Source organism: Coturnix japonica, chromosome 10 (assembly GCF_001577835.2).
Source record: "Coturnix japonica isolate 7356 chromosome 10, Coturnix japonica 2.1, whole genome shotgun sequence".
In the NCBI taxonomy this organism is placed as follows: Eukaryota; Metazoa; Chordata; class Aves; order Galliformes; family Phasianidae; genus Coturnix; species Coturnix japonica.
In genome coordinates this window covers 696,575-716,657 of record NC_029525.1, presented here as the reverse complement: position 1 = coordinate 716,657, position 20,083 = coordinate 696,575, and the positions used below count along the sequence as shown (strand labels likewise).

The window sequence follows — 20,083 nt, the reverse complement described above, 5'->3', positions numbered from 1 at the left end:
TTGCTGCAGCTTTGTGCTCATTGCTGCAGCTTTGTGCTCATTGCTGCAGCTTTGTGCTCATTGCTGCAACCATCTCTTGCAGAAAGAGAAATCTAAGGACTTCAGAAACCATGTGACAAAGTACCTGGAGACGTTACTGAACTCTCAGCAACAGGTGAGTGCCCACTGCCAGCTCTCTCTGGAGCTCAGCCTGAGCCCACAGTGGGGAATCCTGCTAACAAGAGCAGCTCATTAAGCATTGTACCACAGGAGATGCCTCAGCAGAGCTGTGTGTTTTGGAAGGGGCAGAAGCTCCTCCTCAGCCTCTAAAACCCTCCCAAGTCTGAATTGAAAGCTCGTTCACCATGCACTTGAGCTGTGCTGGCTCCTGACTCTTTCCTCCTCCTCTCCACAGCTGGTGAAGTACTGGGAAGCATTCTTACCTGAAGCCAAGGCCATTTCTTAACTGGACCAAGCCAAGAGCATACCTGAACTTTGCCTTTTTATACACTATACCTCTTTTACACGTGAATGAACCCTAGTTAAACACTTGAGCGCTGGTAGAGGTTTAACTCCCAGATGAGCAGCTTACAAGCCAGTAACTCTTCTAACTGTATATTTTTCATTTAGCAACATATATTTTCTTACTGAAGAGAAAGGAGTTTTCCTGCTTTCCATCCAGCCCTGAATAGGTCAAGAGTAAAGGGGGTTAGTGACGCTACAAATGTATATTTTTCAGGCTGGGTTTTAAGGCTCTTAGGATTATCTTACTGCTGCAGTGCCATTACGACTATGTAATAAAACTTGTATCAGGGCAGCCAGGCGTGTGATGTTGTGGGAGAGGGCAGGGAGGGAGCAGGGCAGCTGGGAAGAGGCCGCAGGGATGTGAGGGAGGTGGTGCTGCCTCTGGCTTTGTTGTGACCAGGGAACCTGTGGCCTTGGCACGGCCCAGCCACCTGCCCCGGCTGTTGATTAAGCTCTGACTCTCTCACCAAGGCCCAGCTGCTGTTTTTTAGGCTCTGAGCTCAGCCCGGGGCTGGAGCTGCTCCGCAGGAGGCTGTGATGTTCCCCTGTCCCTGTGATAACAGGGGCGGTCTCTCAGTGCTGGCTCTGGGGCTGTGGCAGCGCTGATCAAAACTGATACTGAGTCTTACAGGCGACAGAAAAAAAAAGGGAAAAGCGCGCTTGTGCTGACTTCCCACTTTCCTTTCCTCTTGTCCCTGTGCTACCTTCGGGCTGCAGAGCACCAAGGCTCTCCTGGCCCCCAGCAGCTGGGGTGGGACGGGGTGGTCCTCTGGTGCTGGCAGCAGTGGTGGGCGATGATTGTAGTCTCCATCCCTGCGGCGGAGCCAGAGGTGACGGCGCACGGCCCTGAGAAGGCACATACGGTGAGGGGTGTGGAGGGGGGGGTTCCTGCCTGCCCTGGGGTGGTGATGGAGGTCCCGGCCTGTCCCTGGGGGACCCAATCTATTCCTGGGGACAGTGTCCCCTTTCTGCCCTGTGTGGTGGTTGTGGTGGTCCCACCTTCTCCAGGGGCTTTGCTGACCCTGATGAAGGGGTTGGGGGTGGGGGGGGCTGATGGTCCCTGCAGTCCCATCTCCTGTCCTGCCCTGGGGGATCTTATGTGCCCCATGGGGCAGTTTGGGGCTCCTGCCCTGGGAGCATGAGAGTGACGATGAGGAGGTGCAGGTGTTCCTGGTGGAGGTGCTGTGCAATGGCCGGCGGCACGTGGTGGCAAAGCGCTACAGCGAGTTCCAGGCACTGCACAAGCGGGTGAGCACTTGGGGCCATGGGGCAGGGGGTCTGCAGCCAGGGGCCTTCCCTGGGGACTCACGGTGGTGGCCGAGGCACCCACACCTCCCGCTTTGCCCCAGATCAAGAAGAACTGCAAGGTGCCCGACTTCCCCCCGCGGCGCGTCCCCAACTGGGTGCCCAAGGTGCTGGAGCAGCGTCGGCAGGGCCTGGAGCTCTACATCCAGGTGAGACACGGGGGGCTGGCAGTGGCACCTGCACCCCAGGGCTGCCCACACTGTGCTGTCCCCACCCCAGGGCATCCTGTGCCACAATGAGGAGCTACCCCAGGACGTGCTGGACTTCCTGAAGGTGCGGCGCTGCCAGCAGGAGCCCAAGGGCTGCAGCCCTCTGTGAGTCTGCGGGGTTCCCAGGGGGCTGGGAGCAGAGCAGGGACTGCTGGCTGCTGACATCCCTCTCCTGCTGCAGTGTCAGCCACTCGCCCTCCCAGCGGCCTGTCCTTGGCTTCTGCACTGATCCCTATGTGCAGCCACCAGCCATGGGTAAGGAGTGGGATGAGTGGCCCTGCAGCCCCCCTGTTCCCTGCTCTCGGTGCTGCTGGCATTCACAAAGCTGCACTTGTGCTTCTCTCTGCAGATGCGCTCCCCAGCGCCGTGCTGAGCGGGGTGCTGCAGGGCCTCTATAGCCCATGGCATTGCTTCCCCTGCACGGCTGTGCCTTGGGGGAAGCTGGGTTCCTGAGCACCCCCATCACCTACAGCAGCGGTGTCGCACCACGGATCCTGTCAGTAGAACCTTCCACAGGAGGTAGGTGAAGCCCTGCTGGGAGCTGCATTCTCCAATACCACGTGCCTTGTTTTGGAGAGCTGAAGCTCTGCCAGCTGCTGCCCTGTAATGGCACATTGCTGTAGGAGTCCCTGAAGGCTGAACCCTCACTGGAAACCCCCCCCGGTGTTTGGGCTTTGGAGCAATAAACCACCGTGGCTGCACTGCATGAAGCTGGCTCTGTGTTTCTGCCAAATGTAGGGCTAGAGCAGGGGCTGATCTGAGACAGGGGAAGGGGGTGAGGGGGGGGGGGCTGACCCCTCAAGAGAGCAGAACAGAGGCAAGTCTATAAAAAACACATTGGTCACATTTATTGGTGCATGTGCTTCTTACAAAAGAAGTGTTGGACAACAGAGCGGGGCCCTGTCTTGTCCCTGGGGAGGTGGCAGGGGCTGGGAATGGGACCTCAGCGGTTGCCCGTGCTCTGGGATGCCACTGGGGAATGCACATGGGGCAGGAGGGCAGCCTGCAGCACATGGAGGTCGGTCTCCACAGCACAGGGCCCCCTGCAGCACCAGCTGGCTGGACGGGTCACTCCTTGGCGATGGCAAAGGGCTTCTCCACCTCGATGGTGCCGCAGTCGGCAATGGTGACGTCCTTCAGGGGTTTGTCCCTGCTGTCCGTCTTAGTGTTCTCCACCTTCCTCACCACGTCCTGGGGGAAGCAGCGGGGTCAGAGGGACAAAAGCAGCTGCTGCAGCTCCTGCTTCACCTCCAGCCCCTTACCATGCCCTCCAGCACTTTGCCGAACACCACGTGCTTCCCATCCAGCCACGGTGTCTTCACGGTGGTGATGAAGAACTGGGAGCCGTTGGTGTCCTTGCCGGCGTTGGCCATGCTGACCCATCCAATTCCATAGTGTTTCAGCTTGAAGTTCTCATCTGGAAACCTTTCTCCATAAATGCTTCTTCCTGGAGAGAAAGGAAAGAAGAGGGCAAGGGGCTGGAAATACATCGGGGCCGGCGCTGAGGGGGGCGGGGAGGGGAACCGGAGCCCATGTGAGCCCCGCAGGGCGGCCACGAGCTACGCGAGCTGCCGCTGTGAGCCCCGAGCGCTGCCGTCCGTACCTCCGGTACCGTCCCCGCGGGTGAAGTCCCCTCCCTGGATCATGAAGTCCTTGATGACGCGGTGGAACTTGCTGCCCTTGAAGCCGAACCCTTTCTGCACAGAGCCGGGCCGTCACCCGCACGGAGAGATGCGGACCCGACCCGACCCGACCCGGCCCGTCTCTCACCTCCCCGGTGGCCAAAGCCACGAAGTTCTCCACCGTTTTGGGCACGGTTTTTCCGAACAGCCCGATGACGACGCGTCCCGCATCCTCGTCGCCCATGCGGATGTCGAAGAACACCTTGTGCGGGGGAACGTGCGGGCCGTCAGCCGGGCCCACCCCCCCCGCCCGGCCCCGCGGTCACCGAGGCCCCGGCCCGATCCCGGCCTCCCCCACCGACCTTGGCCGTGACCTTGGGCCCCTTCTTGCGCTCGTCGGCCCTGGTCGCGGCGGGCAGCAGCAATAACAGCGCCGCGCCCAGCGCCGCCGCCGCCACCAGCGCCTTCATGGTGCGCCGCTCGCAGCCCGCCCGCAGCGCCCTCCGCGCCGCCTGCATCCGGCCCCTCCCCGCTCCCCCCCCCGCCGGAGGTGGTTCGATCCCGGACCCTCCGCGCGCGACGCCCGGGCGCGACCAACGGCGGCGGGGGGCGGGGGGGGATGAGGAGCCGTAGGGCGGCCGCCACGTCGCCCGGCGGAGGCGCAGCCAATCAGCAGCGGGCACGGGGCGAGAGCGGCGGGAGGGAGCGGGGCGGGAACGGCCAATGGGAGCGGGAAGGGGGCGGCACTTCCGGTCACATCCCGGCCGCTATTTCCTGTCATGGCCTTGTTACCATCTCCCTATAAATACTGGCAGGCCGCACTGAGGTCTCCCTGCAGCCTTCTCTTCTCCAGGCTGAACACCCCCAGCTCCTCAGCCCGTCTCCATACAGAGGTGCTGCAGCCCTCGGAGCATCTCCGTGCCCTCCTCTGGCCCCGCTCCAGCAGCTCCACACCCTTCCTGTGCTGGGACCCCAGGTCTGGGCACAGTGAGGGCAGAGCAGAGGGGGCAGTGTCCTCCCTGCCCGCTGCCAGCCCTCTGTTGGTGCAGCACAGGATGCTGTTGGCTTTCCAGGCCCCAAATGGACACTGCTGCCTCTGTTCATCCAACAGAACCACCCAGTCCTTCTTGCAGTGCTGCTCTCAAGGAGTTCTCCTATCTGTACTCATATCTGGGATTGCCCCAACCCAAGTACAGCACCTTACACTTGGCCTTGTTGGACCTCATTCTGTTCACCTGATCCCACTCTGTGAGCCCACGCAGGTCCCTCTGGTTGGCATCCCTCCCTTCTGTTGTACCAGCTCAGCACTCAGCTCAGTGCCATCAGCAGCCTGGTGACGGTGCACTCAATGCCACCATCTGTGTTGCCAATGAAGATGTGCTGGTCCCAGGACAAACCTCTGGTTAAGGTGGGGACGTGGGGGCACAGAGAGGACAGAAATGGGCGCCTCCATTCCCGCAGGGCCGAGCTGTCCGGGCTGTGAAGCACAAAGCACCGGGAAGGTGCTGTGGAAGGTTACCGAGAGCCCAGGAGAAGCAGAGTGAAGGGAAATACCCTCTAAGCAGGCGATGCTGTGGGGGAGGGGGAAGAAAGGCGCCTTTCCATGGAGAACAATGCAGCAGTGCAATGTTTTATTGAAAAGAACTAAACAAAACCAAAATCCAACGGAACAAGGGTCTCACTTGACACCGCAGCAGACGGCACCGCGCTGCCCCTCCCCGCAGACCGGCCTCTCTCCCCGCGGGTCGCACCGCCTCCTCCCGGCCCGGCCCGGTTCGGCTCTCCCCGCTCCCGCCCCGCGATGGCGGATCGTGACGTGCAGCTCTCGCTGTCAACCTGCTTTTATTTAACCTGCTTTTTATTCCCACCATCTTTGCCCCGTCAAAGAGTCCAACGTACGATTATAGTGCAAGAGGGCTTGGTACAAGTGAGCATTACCAGCATGCCGTGGGGGGACTGTCCTCCCCTACAAACACATCGTCATAGGGTTAAAAGAACATCGTATCTCCGGAGATAAGCAGTGGGTGGCGGTGAAACAGCCTTCCGACCGACCGACCCGCTTAAAAACAAGGGCAGGAAAGTTCCTAAACAATTCAATACATTCACTTAAAAAAGAAACAAAAAACAAATAAACAAACAAAAAAAGGAACAATAACAACAACAACAAAAAAAACCATTTAAGAACAGAAACCATTGAGATGGCCCCTTCTCCCCCCGCCCTCCCTCACCCTGCAAACACTTACATATGCTGCAACTACGAGCTGCTCCTGGGGCGGATGCAGCAAGGAATGACCACACACGGCAGGAGATGCAGAAGGAATCGAGTTCTGGTGACAGGCACTTAGTGGGGCTTGGGAGGGCAGCAACAGAAGTGTCTCGAGGCCCGGCTCCATCTGCAGAGCACATGGACGCTCCAAGGGAGCATCTGTACCCCTTTCCCCCCTTAAGACCATGGTTTCCTACAGCAGAGAGGGCCCGTGCCAGAGACACAGCACTGCAGAGAGGCAGCAGAGGTCAGAACGGGGAGGGTGGAACGTGGCTGGTCCCTGTCCACCCTCCATTGGGAGGGGAAGGGAGGACAACATGCCCCGGCTCTCGCACGCAGGTGATGGAAGGTCCATTCCTGCCCCAGCCTGTGGTGCACCCCAAGGAAAGCCAGAATGAGGGCGTGCAGCTCCTGCAGGACGTGCAAGCAAGGAGTGAGCCAGGCTGCAGCGCGAGGGGCCGCTGGGAGGAGGTACGGCCACACTCAGAGCTCCGGCAGGTAAGGCAACAAGAGGCAAAGATGGCTAAGGACGGCCAGGGGATCCTGGCACAGAAGCAGTGCCTTCCTGTGCTGACATCACACCTGCTTCGGGAAGCACAAGGAGCGATGCTCTGCCCCATGTGCTGAGGAAGGGAGCTCCTGGGGGTCACACCACAAACCACAGCCCACAGCTCATCACTTGCAACGGGCTGCAAGGCCTCGTCTCTTTCTCCCTCCCTCCACACTCCCCATGGAGCACAGGCCCATGTTAACAGCTAGTGAAGTCCCTCAAGCAAACAGTCCCAGTGCAGTCAGGTGGCACACATGGAAACACAAAGCATGAGCATCTATTTATTCACAAACTCCCCGAAAACTGCCCGAGTTTGCACAGCTCTGCCACATCCAGGAGCAGCCTCAGCCTCCTCCAGGCTGGGGAAGCGTGGCAGCAGGACACACAAGGCATCACACCCAGGTGCCCTGTGAGCTGAGTGCTTGGCCCACGCACAAACCATGAGCTCAGTGGGAGGATGCCAAGGCTATTCCAGTCAAACCCATCCGACTGTCTGGAGATGAAATCAGTATTAAGGCAGTGAAGGATCGCCACTCTGCCCGGGAAGCTTTGCTCCTTATGGGAAGCTTTGCTCCTCACGCTTCCCCGCAGAAGGTGTGTGTTCACAACCACCCTAATGGAGGGCTGGGGAAGGCCGTGTGCTCACCCAGCCCCGCACCAAGCGATGCCTGCAGCCTGGGAAGCACCAGTTCCCAGTTACATTAACCCTGCTCTGCCTCTCCCTGCTGCCAACAGCTGGCCCTCCATGTCTGTGGGCCGCTTGGGCCAGGCACGGTGTAGGAAACCACGGTGGGGACATTCACTGGCAGATGGGAAGGGTGATTGAAAATTCAAGTATGCTTTCCTCAGCGCACGGCCCAGGGCGGGCTCTGGGAACCCCAAACTGGCACAAGGGTTGTGCGGATGTCGTCAACATCCCCACTGGAGGGCACTGTCTGCACCCCAATGCGTTCCCAGCTGAATGTCTGCGCTGGCACCACTGGTCCACGCAGAGATCCACAGATACAATGTGCATCTGTAATGCTAAAAAGAATAAAAAGTGCAACAACGTCAGTTTCTTTAAAACAATCCACATTGCTCTGTTACTGTCAGAGGAGGGAGGTGGGAGGGGAGCCGGGAAACCCAACTGGAACAGTAGATTGCAAATTTCTCACAGCTTGCACGTTACAGTGTCACTGTTCCCAAGGAGCCTACGGGGGAACCTGTGTAGCACTGCTGCAGCAGTCAGGCCCTTCTCCCATGCAACTCTGTTGCCCCGACCGCATCCTCCTGCCCCCTCCAGAGCCATTGAGCCTACAGTGTTTCTTATTAAAGGAGGGAGGAAGGCAGAGGAGCAAAGAGTGCAGGGGAGGGAGGAGGGGAAGGTGAGCAGGAACTAAGCACAGTCCTCACGTTTGCATGAACGACGCCTTCGCGTAACCAACGGGAAGGAGGGTCAGCCAGCCCCCGTCCCGGGCAACCAAGACCTGAGCCAGCCACAGTCCTGGTCCCAAAAGGAGCGTCAGGCTTGGAGTGAACGAGGGAGACCATTCAGCAGATCCACCCAAGAGTGGTTTGTTTTGGAACGTTTTCTTCTCTTTTTGGTTTAAAATGTCACTTGTTTGTTTGTTTGTTTTTCTTTTTCTTTTCTTTTTTTTTTCTTTTTTTCTTTTTTTTTTCTCTTCCTCCTATGCCTCCTCCTCCCCCTAAAGAGAAGCCCCTTCCAATTAGCCAGGGCAAGAGCCGCAGGTGCACGTGGTGTTCCTGCAAGGCCCGGGAGGCACCGGTCACTTGTGACGCTGAGCCGTCTTCTTCCGTTTCCTCTTAAAGAAGCAGCAGCACCTGGAGCACAAAGAACAAGGCCGGTCAGCCCCGCGCACCCCACTGCGGTTCCCCCGCATGCACCGGCTGCTCCCCGTGCCCGGCCCCAGCCCAGGACCTGCCCGCAAGGTCGGCAGCTGGAGCCGGGACGTGCCCAGAGCGATGGGCCGGGGATGGGCCGGGGGTTGATGCAGCCGGCGCTCGCCACGTGGGGAGCAATGGGACAAGGATCATAGGGCCAGACCTCGGGGGAAGCCCGGAGGGCACGAGGACAGCAAGCCCTGGCTGCACGCCTGGCTGCGTCCCCGGCTTCAAGACACAGGTTCAACAGCGCTCACTAAAAAGACAGGTGCCAAAGAGATCTCGGGTCAGGGACCAGGTTCCTTTACTGAACCTTTCACGAGAAGCAGAACTTCCACCTTTGATACAGAACACCTGCTTCTCCCCTCTGCGAAAGCGAGGGAGATGTGCAGCGCCCAGGGATCAGGAGAAGCAAAAGGATGGAGAGTGGAGACTGAGGTGGAGAGAAAAACGCTCAGTGCTGCTCAGCCTCCAGCAGAGGTGGTTGCACTGGTGGCTCTGCATCAAATCCAGGCTTCCTAGCCCTGCTGCTTCCTAACACAGGGACTGGGCATTGAGGTGTGACTGCCTTCCCACCCTCAGCCTGCGCCAGGAACCCTCTGCACAGAGGAAATGTTAGTTCTGCCCAAGTTCTGCTCCTGAGCTACGGATCTTTCAGCCATTACAGCCATGACTGGAGCGATGTGGAAAGCCCACCTTTCCAGGCTGCAGGACAGACATGAAGCTAAGCAGCATAAGTATGCAAACACCATGTTTTCCTACAAGCTATTATTTTCTACAAATACCATTTTTTCCTGCCAGCACCGACTGTCTGCTGGGAGACTGCAGCCCTGTGACACACGGAGCTCAAAGCCACAGCTGTGGGAGGGCAACTGCCCACTGCACGCTCCTGCAGGAACATACTGCCAGGGGAAGTGTAACATCACAATCTGCCTTTGGGTTCCTGTCAGGCGCTCCTAACAGGCTCAGTGTAGAGGTGAGCCAAAAAAAACCAGGACACGCTTGTCCTTCCAGGAACACAGGCCCAGAGTGACCTGTCAGCTGGGAGCACTCCATCCCCAGGACCTGCTCTGACACTCACAGCATGCTCTGAAGCTTTCTGCACCCAGTGCACCCAGTGCAGGCACCCTACTGGCACTCTCACCCCCTGCTCCGGGACTGGTGGTGCATGTTATTGCCCCAGTCCTCCTGCCACCCTCTCTGGGTTTAACCTACAGCAGTATTTCTCTCCCATGGCAGCCACCTTCCTTCATGACATGGGTGATGGTAAGTAAGGGACGGGATGGTTATGGGGAAAGATGATGACAATGCACAAGTTATGATTCCACATGCAGATGATAAGGAGAGAAGAGGGCTGAGAAGCACTCGTTTCCTTGGGCACTATACAGAGGGAGCTGGCTGACTTTTGGCTGTTGTCCCTTGAGATTCGTGTCTTTTTTAGGGTGTTACTCAGAGGTCCAGGGAAGGGTTCAGGAAAGGAAGTCCTGGCAGGTCAGACAGGCAGAGGCAGAACACCAAAACGAGAGGATAAGGCAGGCTGACAACTACAGAATGTGATCTCTGTGCATGCAGACAATGCCCAAGAGAACAGCCCCAGACTACGACATACAGAGAAGCCAGAGATGCCAGAGGTATCAGAGGCAATGCCTATGCAGAGCAGGGCAGAGGCGGGTCAGTCTCTCATCAAGCAAGGACATTCCTGACCCACAGCGGCATCACCACCTTGCTCCGCAAGGTTCCCACCCACCCCGGGGTGCTGCCTGGGCCTCAAGGGGATGCTGGAGGCTCAGCTCAGCCCTCTGCAGCACCGGGCGCATCACAGCCATGGCCACAGAGGGACAAGGAGGGAGGGAGCACCTCACAGCCTCCTCGGGGCCAGGACTGCAGCTTCAAGAGCCTGATGAACGATACATGCACTGGAGCTGGGCCTGGAGTGATGCTGATCCCAAACCAGAGGGTTGGTTCTCCCAGAGAACCAGCTCAGCTGCAGTGCTCCGCCAGTCCTCAGCCTGCTGCTGGGAAAGCAACCACCTCCCACCCACCCTGCAGGCTGCAGCTCCAGCTGGGTTCCTGTCACTAATGTCACTACTGAACACCACTGCTTTATGCCCCCACTAACTATGCAGGCACTAGCTGTGCTTGTAGGAACTCTCCCAGGAACCGACTGCTCCCTCCCCTCCACGCCAGGGCAGGGTTTTCCCTTCATATCGTCTGTGAGAGGAAGTCCTGCAAGATGTCAGGTAAGCCTGCTCCCGAGTCTGCCCAGCTCCATTAGACATCATTGCTCACGGACATTATGGGGGATATGGTAAGCCGAATAGGAAAGGATTCGAATTTGTCTTTTGCACAGATCAGTTCAGCCATCTGTCTGATTGCTGGGCCTCAATGGCCCCTCAGACATGGTCCGCACCCTCCCCAAGAAGTGCCCAGCAGGGTCCGAAACCAAAACAGCCCTGGGCTGGCATTGAGCTTGTGCCTGTTTATGGTTTGGTTGGTTGGATTTTGCCAACCCCAGTCTAGTCTGGTCCGCTCCCCCTTGCATGTGGACTGGAGAGAGGGACTCACCACAAGTTGAGCATTTTCAGGCAGCTACAGAGAGTGTAGAGAAAAAACACAGAAAGGAAGAAAGAGCAATTAGTTCACAGAGGTGGGATGAAAGCATGTCACTGCAGCCATGCAAACATGCAGTGCAGACTGGCAGACACACACCATGCCTGCCCCCACCCCCCCAGCCCTCAACCACCTCGGCCCTTGCACAGTGCCGCTGAGAGTCACCACATGTTCCAGTGTTGTGAGACCTCAGACAAACACTGCACCTTCTCCCCACGGTCACAGGCCCTTGGAGGCTCTTTCTGGGGCCTGAGATCATGTAGGAGCTCCAAGCCACCACACAGGAGACTGCTGGATCCCATCATGGACCTCTGTCTGTGAGCTGCTGTTCACAGTGTCCTCAGGGGACCCCAAAGCAGAAGCATGTGCACAGCTCCTCTGTTAGCCAGGAGCGGCAGGGAAAGACCTTTCCAGTGTTGCATCTTGTCTCAAAACACAGAGCCCCAAATCCAGCTGGTTCTAACACTTTCTGAACTGCTACACAGCAAATCAATCTTTTGAGTCTAAAAATCCTTTGATCTCCTCATAACCAAGGGGATTTATGGTCACAGATGCAAGGAAAGATGAAGGCAGCCATCCTTGAGGCAAGAGGAATGAAGCAAGGAACTAGGGAACTACAGCAAGAGCCCCCAGACCTGCTGGTGCAGAGCACCCTTCACAGCGACCACTGAAACCCTTCAAAATCAATTCTGAACCACACAGAGTCTGGGAGGGACAGGACAAATGGCCAGGCACAGCTTGGGCTGCATGGCTCACACATGCTTCTTTTCACCTGTCTTGATGCTCTCCTGTACAAGAGCTGCTGGGGTGGCCATCTGCCCCAAGGCACATGCCTGGAAAAAGCCCCACTTCAGTCATCTTGACCAGGACACAGCCTGTAACACCGAACCTGCGGCCACTGCAGGCCCCAACACCCAAATTTAAGAGGAATATCGCCCACCTTCCAAGCAGCACCTCAAGTCCTGCCCCCCCCACCATGCTCTAGGAGAATCCTGTGTCAAAACCATGGCTCACTCCCTTGTCTGGGAGGAGAAAGCACATCCACTTCTTGCTCAAATAGCTGCCCAGCTCCCAGCAAGGAAGATCACAGGAGTGCTTTCTGAAGGACAGACAGCAAAAGACCTTCAGCACAACAGTGATGAGGTGGAACAGAAGGCTCCAGCCTGATGGATACTCCAGGGCCACTTCCATCCTTTCTCACACGTCCCCGTTTTCCTTCTTATCCTTTCACAAATCATTCCTAGCAGAGGGCTGAGCCAAGCCACACCAGTGTCACCAAGTCTGCCCACAGCCAGGCACTGGGGCAGCGTCACAGTACTGACCATCTGGGGGCAGCTCCAAGCCCACTTCCCCCTTGTATGGGAAGCTGGGATTACCTGCTGGGGTCCTGCTCTAGTTCGGGGGCAGCAAGAAGGTCTCATGCTCAGGATCATGCAAAAGGTGACATGATGGTGCCAGATGCAGCACGTGTGCAATGGAGGTCAAAATGGTCAAAGCAGCAACTACGCATGTTGCTTCTCACTCTTTGCCACAAGCTACAGGGGAGAGGTCTGCTCAAAGCGAGCACACGGCTCCCCATGAGCAGAAGGGCTGGTTTCTCTCTCAGCTTCCACTGAACGTCCACTGAGAGAATTCACAGAGAAAACCCCAAGTCCCTGAAAGGATCACTGTCACACCACTGTGGATATCTGGCATTACTTACCGCAGCCACAGATGAAGTGTTAACTCAGACCAACAATTTCTTCACTGAGTTGTGCTCAAGCTACTCCTACACTCTCAGCATGAGCACACAGGATGTTGTCCTTTCAGAGAGTCCTGCAATCTATTCACGTTACTTCAGTACTTGTACTACCATCTACTCTGCAACACATGCTCTGAGTAAGAGTTACGTTCTCCAGCCACAACAAGTGTAAAAAGCAGCAGCAGCATTGAAGGCACCATGCACAAAAGCAGCAATATGCAGGAAAAGGGCATGGGACATGAGCATCGAGTACTTCCCCATGGGTAGATACCCCCACTCGTTTCACAGGAGGAGGATTAATGACCACACCAGAGGAAAGCCTGTTTGTAAAGCCAACGTACTTAGCTTCCTCCACCACTTCCACTTCTGCCTGTGCTGTTATAGGTGCATTGGAGTGTGCCCCTGTCGGGTCGTCCACGTTCAGCTCCCCGTTGGTTGAGCTAACCACCTGAAACACAGACACATTCCCCATTAACAAAGCTCTCCTCGCAGCACAGTTCCACGTGATACACCTCCACCCATCTCAACAAGGCATACTAGAAGAATGGGAAGTCTGTGAAATAATTTCTGCCTGTTCCTGCCTCCTGCGGGGTTTCTGGAAAGCCTTCACATCACGTTCCCTGTTTATAGCAGCCACATGGCTTCTCCCAAGCACTTGGCCTCATAGTGGCAGGCATAACTGCAATTCAGTGACACACAGTGTCTGAGATGGAAAAGCAGATACCTGCACTGATCCTCCGTGTCGATCTGCAGCCAGATGAGACGTCAGGTACGAGGTATTGGTCTGCCGGCTGGGCTGGATCTCCCACTCTCCTCGGCGATCGGATGATGCCTGCTCCAAGTCCATAAGCAGGAGAGAAGGAGAAGAGAGAGCAGAAGGTGAATAAGGTGTAGAAATGAGAGGGTATCTGTTAGTGAGTTAGTCCGTTTTGTTTCTCTGTAGGTGTTTCTTGCAAAACAGCAAGGCATTTAGACATTCAAGTAGGCTACAGTTTAACTTTACCGAGTAATAACCGTACATTCCTTCAGCTTTACCCAGTGCAGAGGTACAATCCTTCTCTAGGTGATAAACAACAAAGCTCACATCTATCCAGGAAGATACTTCTATGCACAGCTTCGCCTGCATGTGTTTCAGCACAGCAACAACAATGTTAGCAGTGTGTTTCACCCTGTCTGCCAGGTCCCACACCAGAACCCTGGACATGGCAGCAAGTTTGGATACTCAATCCTGACTGCCCTAAAATACTCATTTTTTAACTTAAAAGTGCAGTATACAAGAAACTTCCACTGACTTCTTCATCCCCAGTAAATGCAAATTTTATACAAGGAAATTATTAGAATTTGATTTGTTTCATTAGAAGAACCACTTTGCACTTGCACGAGGCTGCCTACAGGTCATCCAGCACTGATGACACACCCAGCATCCACCTGAGGGCAATGAGCACCTCTGTGCAGCCAAACCCAACATCAGCCAAAGGAACCTATTGACAAGGCTGGGAAGCACAGGACAGGCCGGCAGATGCGCGTCAGACCTCATGCCAATGGCACAGAATGGAGTCCAGTGTGACGTTACTGAGGGCATGGCTTTGTTGTTGGGTGCAGTCATTCCCTGCAGCCACACAGATGAGCCTGAGCCCTGCTCAGAGCCAGAGAGGAGCCACTGTGCTGCTGTGTGGCCGGGAAAAGACGGGGGTGCTGCCAGCAGCTCTGCAAAGGGTGACTCCAGAAACCTTCCTGTGCACTTGTACAACACTAACTGGTCACCAAACTGGAACAAGTGTGTTTGCAAAAGGAAGCAGAGCAGAAAAGCAGTCTGCTTGTATGCCATAAAACAAGCACTATCATTTCCTCTGAGTGACTTCTGGGTCTGTCCCTGGGTGACCCGCAGTGCAGCTTCTCCTGAGTGGTCAACAAAGCCACTTCATAGGGAGCTTTTCCCTGGAGGTGCCTCCATGCAGGCCTGAAAATCTTCTTGTTACATGTTTGTTCCATTGGCCCAAGACACTGCTTGTCCTTTTGTATACTTGGTAACATTCAAAGGAGTTACTGGAGAAGCACTTCCCTTGAAATTCTTCTTCAGTTGCTGCAGGTCACAAGATTAGAAACAACTGGGGAATCTGAATGGAGTTTTAGAAGTTGGTGAAGGAACATGTTGAGTACAAAACACTAATACTGCCAGTTTTCTTGGCTGGGTCAGGGGATGAAGCTGTACATGTATCAACACAGAGAGCAAGGCCTGAGTGCCTGGAGTCACCCTGCAGGAAAGGTGTGAGAAGACACAAGAGCCAGATTTCTTTTGGTTCTGCACCCAAACTAATAAAAAATGTCTGGCGTGGGAGAGAGAAGAAGGTACCCACACTTTCCACAGCAGCTTGGTGCTAGAAAGGGGTGATCACATTGAAAAGGTCAAATCAAGGACCTGAATCGAAACTGGTGCTGCTAAGTAAAGGCAAAGGATTTTAGCAATTGGAGGCACTGTGCTGAGAGACACTGAGGTGCCCATATGCTGCCCGGATAAGCTCTCTAAGGTTTGCTGCCTGCTGGGTGCCTGCATCTGGGACGTCAGGAGAAGGATGTTGAGTAGGATAAAGCTGGAGGACTACCATCCCCTCCTGGTCTTTCAAGCTGGGTCACACGAGAATGAGACCAGGAAAGGAAAATATGTTGTCAAAAAGTCTTTATATCCCTTGGGAAGATGCTGAAGGGATTGGGAGAGCAGGCGGTGCTCTCCTCAGTCCTCCTGGTTGGAGAATGAGGTTTGGGCAGGAAGAGAACAGACCAGCTGGATGACCGGCTGCATGGCTGGTGTCACACTCTGGTCTTTGGCTTCTATGACCTACGACACACCTTCAATAAACCACAACTGACCAGGAGGGGCAGCAGGATGGCACCCTGGGCAATCTGATCTACTACTTGATCTAGTGGCTGGCAGCCCTGCCTGCAGCAGAGGGGCTGAAACTACATATCCTTAAGGTCCCTACCAACCCAAGCCATTCTCTGACTGATTCTATTCAATAACAAAACATCCTAAATAAAGTTTAGGAGAAAAAGAAGACAAAAGGTGCCCTGCAATTGCACCAGGGGGATTGAGGTTGGATGTTAGGAAGTACTTCTTTGAGTGCACCCTCAGTGCATGTCTGCAGGTGACACCAAGTTGGCTGGAAGTGTGGATCTGCCTGGGGATAGCGAGGCCCTGCAGAGGGATCTGGACAGGCTGGAGGGCTGGGCTGAAGCCAATGGGATGAGGTTCTACAAGACCAAATGCTGGGTCCTGCACTTTGGCCACAACAACCCCAGGCAGCGCTATAGGCTTGGGGCGGAGTGGCTGGAAGACTGCGCAGAGGAAATGGAGCTGGGGGTACTGATTGATGCTCGGCTGAACATGAGCAGACAGTGTGCCCGGGTGGCCAAGAAGGCCAACGGTATCCTGGCTTGGACGTTTGCTGAGGGACATGGTTTAGTGAGAACTGTTGGTGATGGGTGGGTGGTTGGACTGGGTAATCTTGTAGGTCTATTCCGACCTTGGTAACTCTGTGATTCTGTGATTCTTCTCCACGAGAGTGGTCAGGCACTGGAATGGGCTGCCTAGGTGGTGTCACTGTCCCTGGAGGTGTTAAAAAACATTAGATGTTGTACAGAGGGATATGGTTTAGTGGTGGTTGGTGGATGATTGGACTGGATGATCCTAGAGGTCTTTTCCAGTCTTAGTGATTTATGATTAAGACTGAAAGGCTTGAAAGAACAAAGACTGAATGCTGTCCAAATAATATTTTGGGAATAAGACAGCTGTCTTTGTGCTATGTACTAAAATTTATGAACTAATATGCTTGAAAATGAAGCCAGGCATCATTGTCCATCACACAGAACAAGATGGCCTTGATTGTACATAGCATGAAGATCTCTTGTCAGAGCAGACAACTACAAACTGCCACCCAAGATGGAGCTAATGCATTAATCAGGCAATATACTAAAGCAGATTATTTTACTACTACCGTCAGCCCAGTCCACACTAATAAGCATGCATAAATTCAGTACTGCACACATGCTTCAAACAGTGCAGCCTCCCACAAGCAACACTTCTAATGAGGAATACTCATCCTGATTGTAGCTGAAGGCTTTAGCTGTAGACTATATTACGTGTCTATCATTCCAAGCACAGCTGCATGGAACAAGGAAGAGTCAAGCCCAGAGAGGTTATTACATCTCACACTCTCACACTTGCATGAGCTGTGTGGGCGCAGGAATCGCAGACGCAAAGCCAGAACAGCACTCAGCAGTTAGAAGAGCAGAGCGAGCCCAGAGCCACTCACTGGGAAGTAAGAGCACCAACAGCTCCAGCTAGGAGCCGACGGCTGGAGATCTACTCAACTTCTGAGCACCTCTGCTAATACAGAAAATCCAGACTCTCAACACCAATATTACCACTAGAAAGAAAAAATTGGGAAATTCGTGAACTTGCAGTTTATCTGGACCACAATGCCCAGCCTCCCCAAAGGACCTTGTGCTGGCAGCCCTTCCTGCTGTGCTACATCTGTGCCACGGGCAGGGCACCCTGAGCTGGATGCTGCGCATGTCCATGGGACACACACATCTTACTCCACTCCATTTGTTCACAATCTGGAGGAAATCCACTGCTCTTTCAGCCATTTGTTGCTTTGACAAAGGCCTGCTCAGACCAAAGTTTTCCTAAATTAAACAAGAAATGAGCTTGCCACAAAGGCAGGAATCAGCCCCAGCTACCCCTACTGGCACAGGGTTTCTGTTCTCCAGACCAAGGGGAATTCAGAAGGATGCCAAGTGAGGCAGTGCAGCCAACACACCTGATTGCGCAGGGCCTGCTGTGATGGTCGGTCCCGATGGATGTGGCTGTCTCTCGTTATTGCAGACGTCCCAGAATCTACATGAACAGACCCCACTGGAGTAGGCTGGAAAACAAGGTGTTTGTTAGGACACTTGTCAGGTCAGCTCCCATCATGCACCAGCAGTGCAGGAAGACATCAAAATGCTGCCCAAAGGTACTGCCAGCAACCAAGGATAATTACAGCAAGGGCTATGGGATCCCTGTGATTTGACTGCCAGCTGGGTACCAGCTCCAAACATCTTGTAGAAGAGTGAAGTAAAAAGACACATCTGAATCTACCAGTGTCAGATTGCACCGAGCTTGCTGCAAATAAGATTACTGCAACTGCAAGATATACAGGCTTGTTTTCCTCAGCTCATTGTCTCATTGCTTTTAAAAACCACGCTTGCATAGAAACAGAATGTGTTAAAATTAAAGCTTCATCTGCTCTATTCTCACCAAAGTCACAATCCTTGCTCACAACATCAAAATCTCCATAGCAACCACTGCAGTTGTCAGCAATGGCAAGCTTGTCTTACAAGGTGCTTTTTATCAATTGCCTTTGTAATTAAACAAAAATGAGAGAAAAATCATGATTCACAAAGGGAATGATTTCTTACTCAAATGAGCTGCTCTGCGCACAGAAAATGTTGGTAATGCTAAATATAGTTGGATGGGAAGTCATTGGCAGCGGTACCAGGTTCAGCACTGAAGGCATTTGATCCGGCACCGGTGACAATTAATTTACAGCTGCCTTTGCCACTGGTGGTGCACAGTGACTGGCTGTTAGCAGGAAGGCTATCAGTGGAACGACACAAAGCGACGGGTTGCAGCACAGGCACAGATCAGATGGGCAGCCAACGGAAGAGCTTCAGATGTTTTATCACATTTCCCAGTGACATATCTTTTAGCCAAGGTCTTCCTGAATACAAATGGCTTTTGACAATAGGAGTGATGGATTGAGATCACAGTTATGTTCCATCTGGTGCTAAGTGGAGCTTGGATACTCCCACGTTGCCCTGCCATATTTAGAGCCGGCTCAGCCTCTGGAGCAGGGTAAGCCCGTGGATCTTTAGAAATCACAATGGGTTTGCCTTTTATTGTTTCCTGAGCACCTGTCAGAGCCCTGCCCACATCTCCTGTACTTCTCTGTGACGACTCAACTGCTATGCTGGGTGCTGAGGAAGCAAGTATGCGCTCCAGCTGTAAGATGGATGCCTTCAGATATTGATTACCAAAGGTCTCAAATCGTGTTAGGATAAAATAAATTAAGTCTAGTCCTGCTCTTGGCTGCTAAGGAAGAAGTCAACATTGAACGTGCCACACTAGTGCAAACCCAAAGAGATGGCAAGGGGCCATCTGCCCTTAGGATAAAGCATGGCACCACAAGAACCCCCTAACACAGCACCAGGACTTCTCACTGCATTGAGCGTGTGCTTGCTGGCTACAGAAAAGAAGGGAGTGGCTTGATCCTGACTCGCTGGCACTTACTGGAACTACTGGAACAAACAGTGAGGCAGGTGAGGAAGCAGCAGGGCCCTGCATTATGCAGGAGGGACTTACGATTGGCCTGCCGACCCAGTCATAGGCATAGTCAAAGGTGTAGCCTTTCTTCTCAAAGAGCTCTGTGAAGATGGTCCGCAAGTAGTCGTAGTCTGGTCTCTCAAAGAAATCTAATCGCCGAACGTAACGGAGGTATGTGGCCATCTCCTCTGTTAGAGAAGGGGAAAAGAGAAGCAGCGTCAGCTCTGCCCACACATCGCTCCATCACTTACAAGCCTCTCAGTGCACAGCATGTGATACACACACACACTGGAAAGGTGCTTTTCAATTAACTCCAACAAGGCCTTTCCACGGCACAAAGCTCAACAGTGCTCCAAGTTCACCCAGGGGCAGGTCCCCAGAACTGCCCAGGCTCTGCCACGTTCAGCCAGGCAGATCGATGGGAGCTGAGGACAGCCAGCAGGCCTTCACCCCCCATGACCTACCCAGCTTCCTGCTGCTTGATGAACCTCAGGCAGCTCTCTACAGCCCCCCGGCCCTGCCCAAAGCCTAATAATAGCTTGCTTTCATTCTGAATCTTTTGAATGAGCTGCTATAAAGCCAGGCCTGTGTTGCTGCACTGAGCTTCACACAGAGAGAATTGTCTGGGCTGCTGCTGTTAACTTTGGCTTTCCTTTAAAAATGACTGCTTTAGCAACAGCCCACAATGCAAATCGATTCAAATGCTTCTCTAACAATGCTGGAGTCCCACACCTGCTGCACAGGGCTGCTGCTTTACCTCCCTCCTGCAAGTTCCACAGCAAGTTTCACTCTATATCTTTGTATAAAAACAAACACTAAAACACACTCTACAACACAGGACAATTCTCTGAGCCTGCCTACTGGACACTCACACATACATCAGCTCAGGGACATTAAAAGTAGACACAGTGATTGCTATACCAGGACAGGACTGTTGTTCTGAGCAGAGATCAACAGGAGGAATGATATACCAGGATATACCAGCTCAGTTTTTGCCTTTAACTGACAAAAATGAAACCAGCTCTGCTTGA

At 54.2% G+C, this 20,083-nt stretch overlaps 4 protein-coding genes across 9 annotated transcripts in view; 2 read left to right on the top strand and 2 right to left on the bottom strand.

Moving 5' to 3' along the window:
* The window catches only part of SNX1 (sorting nexin 1), a 10,654-nt gene extending 9,858 nt beyond the window's left edge, over nt 1-796 (top strand). The window contains exons 14-15 of the mRNA XM_015872325.1: nt 83-154; nt 395-796. Coding sequence (XP_015727811.1) covers nt 83-154; nt 395-445 — 123 coding nt within the window. The 3' untranslated portion in view covers nt 446-796. The remainder of the gene's footprint in view (nt 1-82; nt 155-394) is intronic.
* Nucleotides 797-920: 124 nt separating this feature from the next.
* Nucleotides 921-2,724, top strand: SNX22 (sorting nexin 22). The gene is given in 6 exon segments (XM_032446972.1): nt 921-1,367; nt 1,669-1,752; nt 1,854-1,958; nt 2,029-2,123; nt 2,200-2,316; nt 2,318-2,724. Coding segments are annotated over 6 exon segments (624 nt in total). The 5' UTR covers nt 921-1,298; the 3' UTR covers nt 2,472-2,724.
* A 118-nt stretch (nt 2,725-2,842) lies between these two features.
* PPIB (peptidylprolyl isomerase B) lies at nt 2,843-4,181 on the bottom strand. Its single transcript, XM_015872348.1, has 4 exons — nt 4,003-4,181; nt 3,789-3,902; nt 3,281-3,715; nt 2,843-3,209 (listed from the first exon to the last, which is right to left on the bottom strand). Exons 1-3 carry the CDS (start codon nt 4,156-4,158, stop codon nt 3,578-3,580), a joined length of 408 nt encoding a protein of 135 aa, XP_015727834.1. The 5' UTR covers nt 4,159-4,181; the 3' UTR covers nt 2,843-3,209; nt 3,281-3,577.
* Nucleotides 4,182-5,254: 1,073 nt separating this feature from the next.
* The window catches only part of CSNK1G1 (casein kinase 1 gamma 1), an 82,455-nt gene continuing 67,626 nt past the window's right edge, over nt 5,255-20,083 (bottom strand). For 3 of the 6 annotated variants that reach the window (XM_015872326.2, XM_015872328.2, XM_015872331.2), the window contains 6 exons: nt 19,092-19,240; nt 17,509-17,613; nt 13,413-13,520; nt 13,030-13,136; nt 10,903-10,926; nt 5,255-8,277 (listed from right to left, as the gene is read on the bottom strand). In XM_015872326.2, the coding sequence (XP_015727812.1) occupies nt 8,223-8,277; nt 10,903-10,926; nt 13,030-13,136; nt 13,413-13,520; nt 17,509-17,613; nt 19,092-19,240 (548 nt within the window). In that variant the 3' untranslated portion in view covers nt 5,255-8,222. The remainder of the gene's footprint in view (nt 8,278-10,902; nt 10,927-13,029; nt 13,137-13,412; nt 13,521-17,508; nt 17,614-19,091; nt 19,241-20,083) is intronic. The other 3 variants (XM_015872329.2, XM_015872332.2, XM_015872330.2) reach the window with 2 other exon arrangements.

Excerpts from the sequence above, each read along its gene's own strand:
- PPIB (XM_015872348.1), bottom strand. The coding sequence starts at position 4,158 with ATGCAGGCGGCGCGGAGGGCGCTGCGGGCGGGCTGCGAGCGGCGCACC. Across the intron at positions 3,903-4,002 it reads GGCCCAAGGTCACGGCCAAG|GTGTTCTTCGACATCCGCAT; the intron begins GTCGGTGGGGGA and ends CCCCCGCACAAG. Across the intron at positions 3,716-3,788 it reads TGGCTTTGGCCACCGGGGAG|AAAGGGTTCGGCTTCAAGGG; the intron begins GTGAGAGACGGG and ends GGCTCTGTGCAG.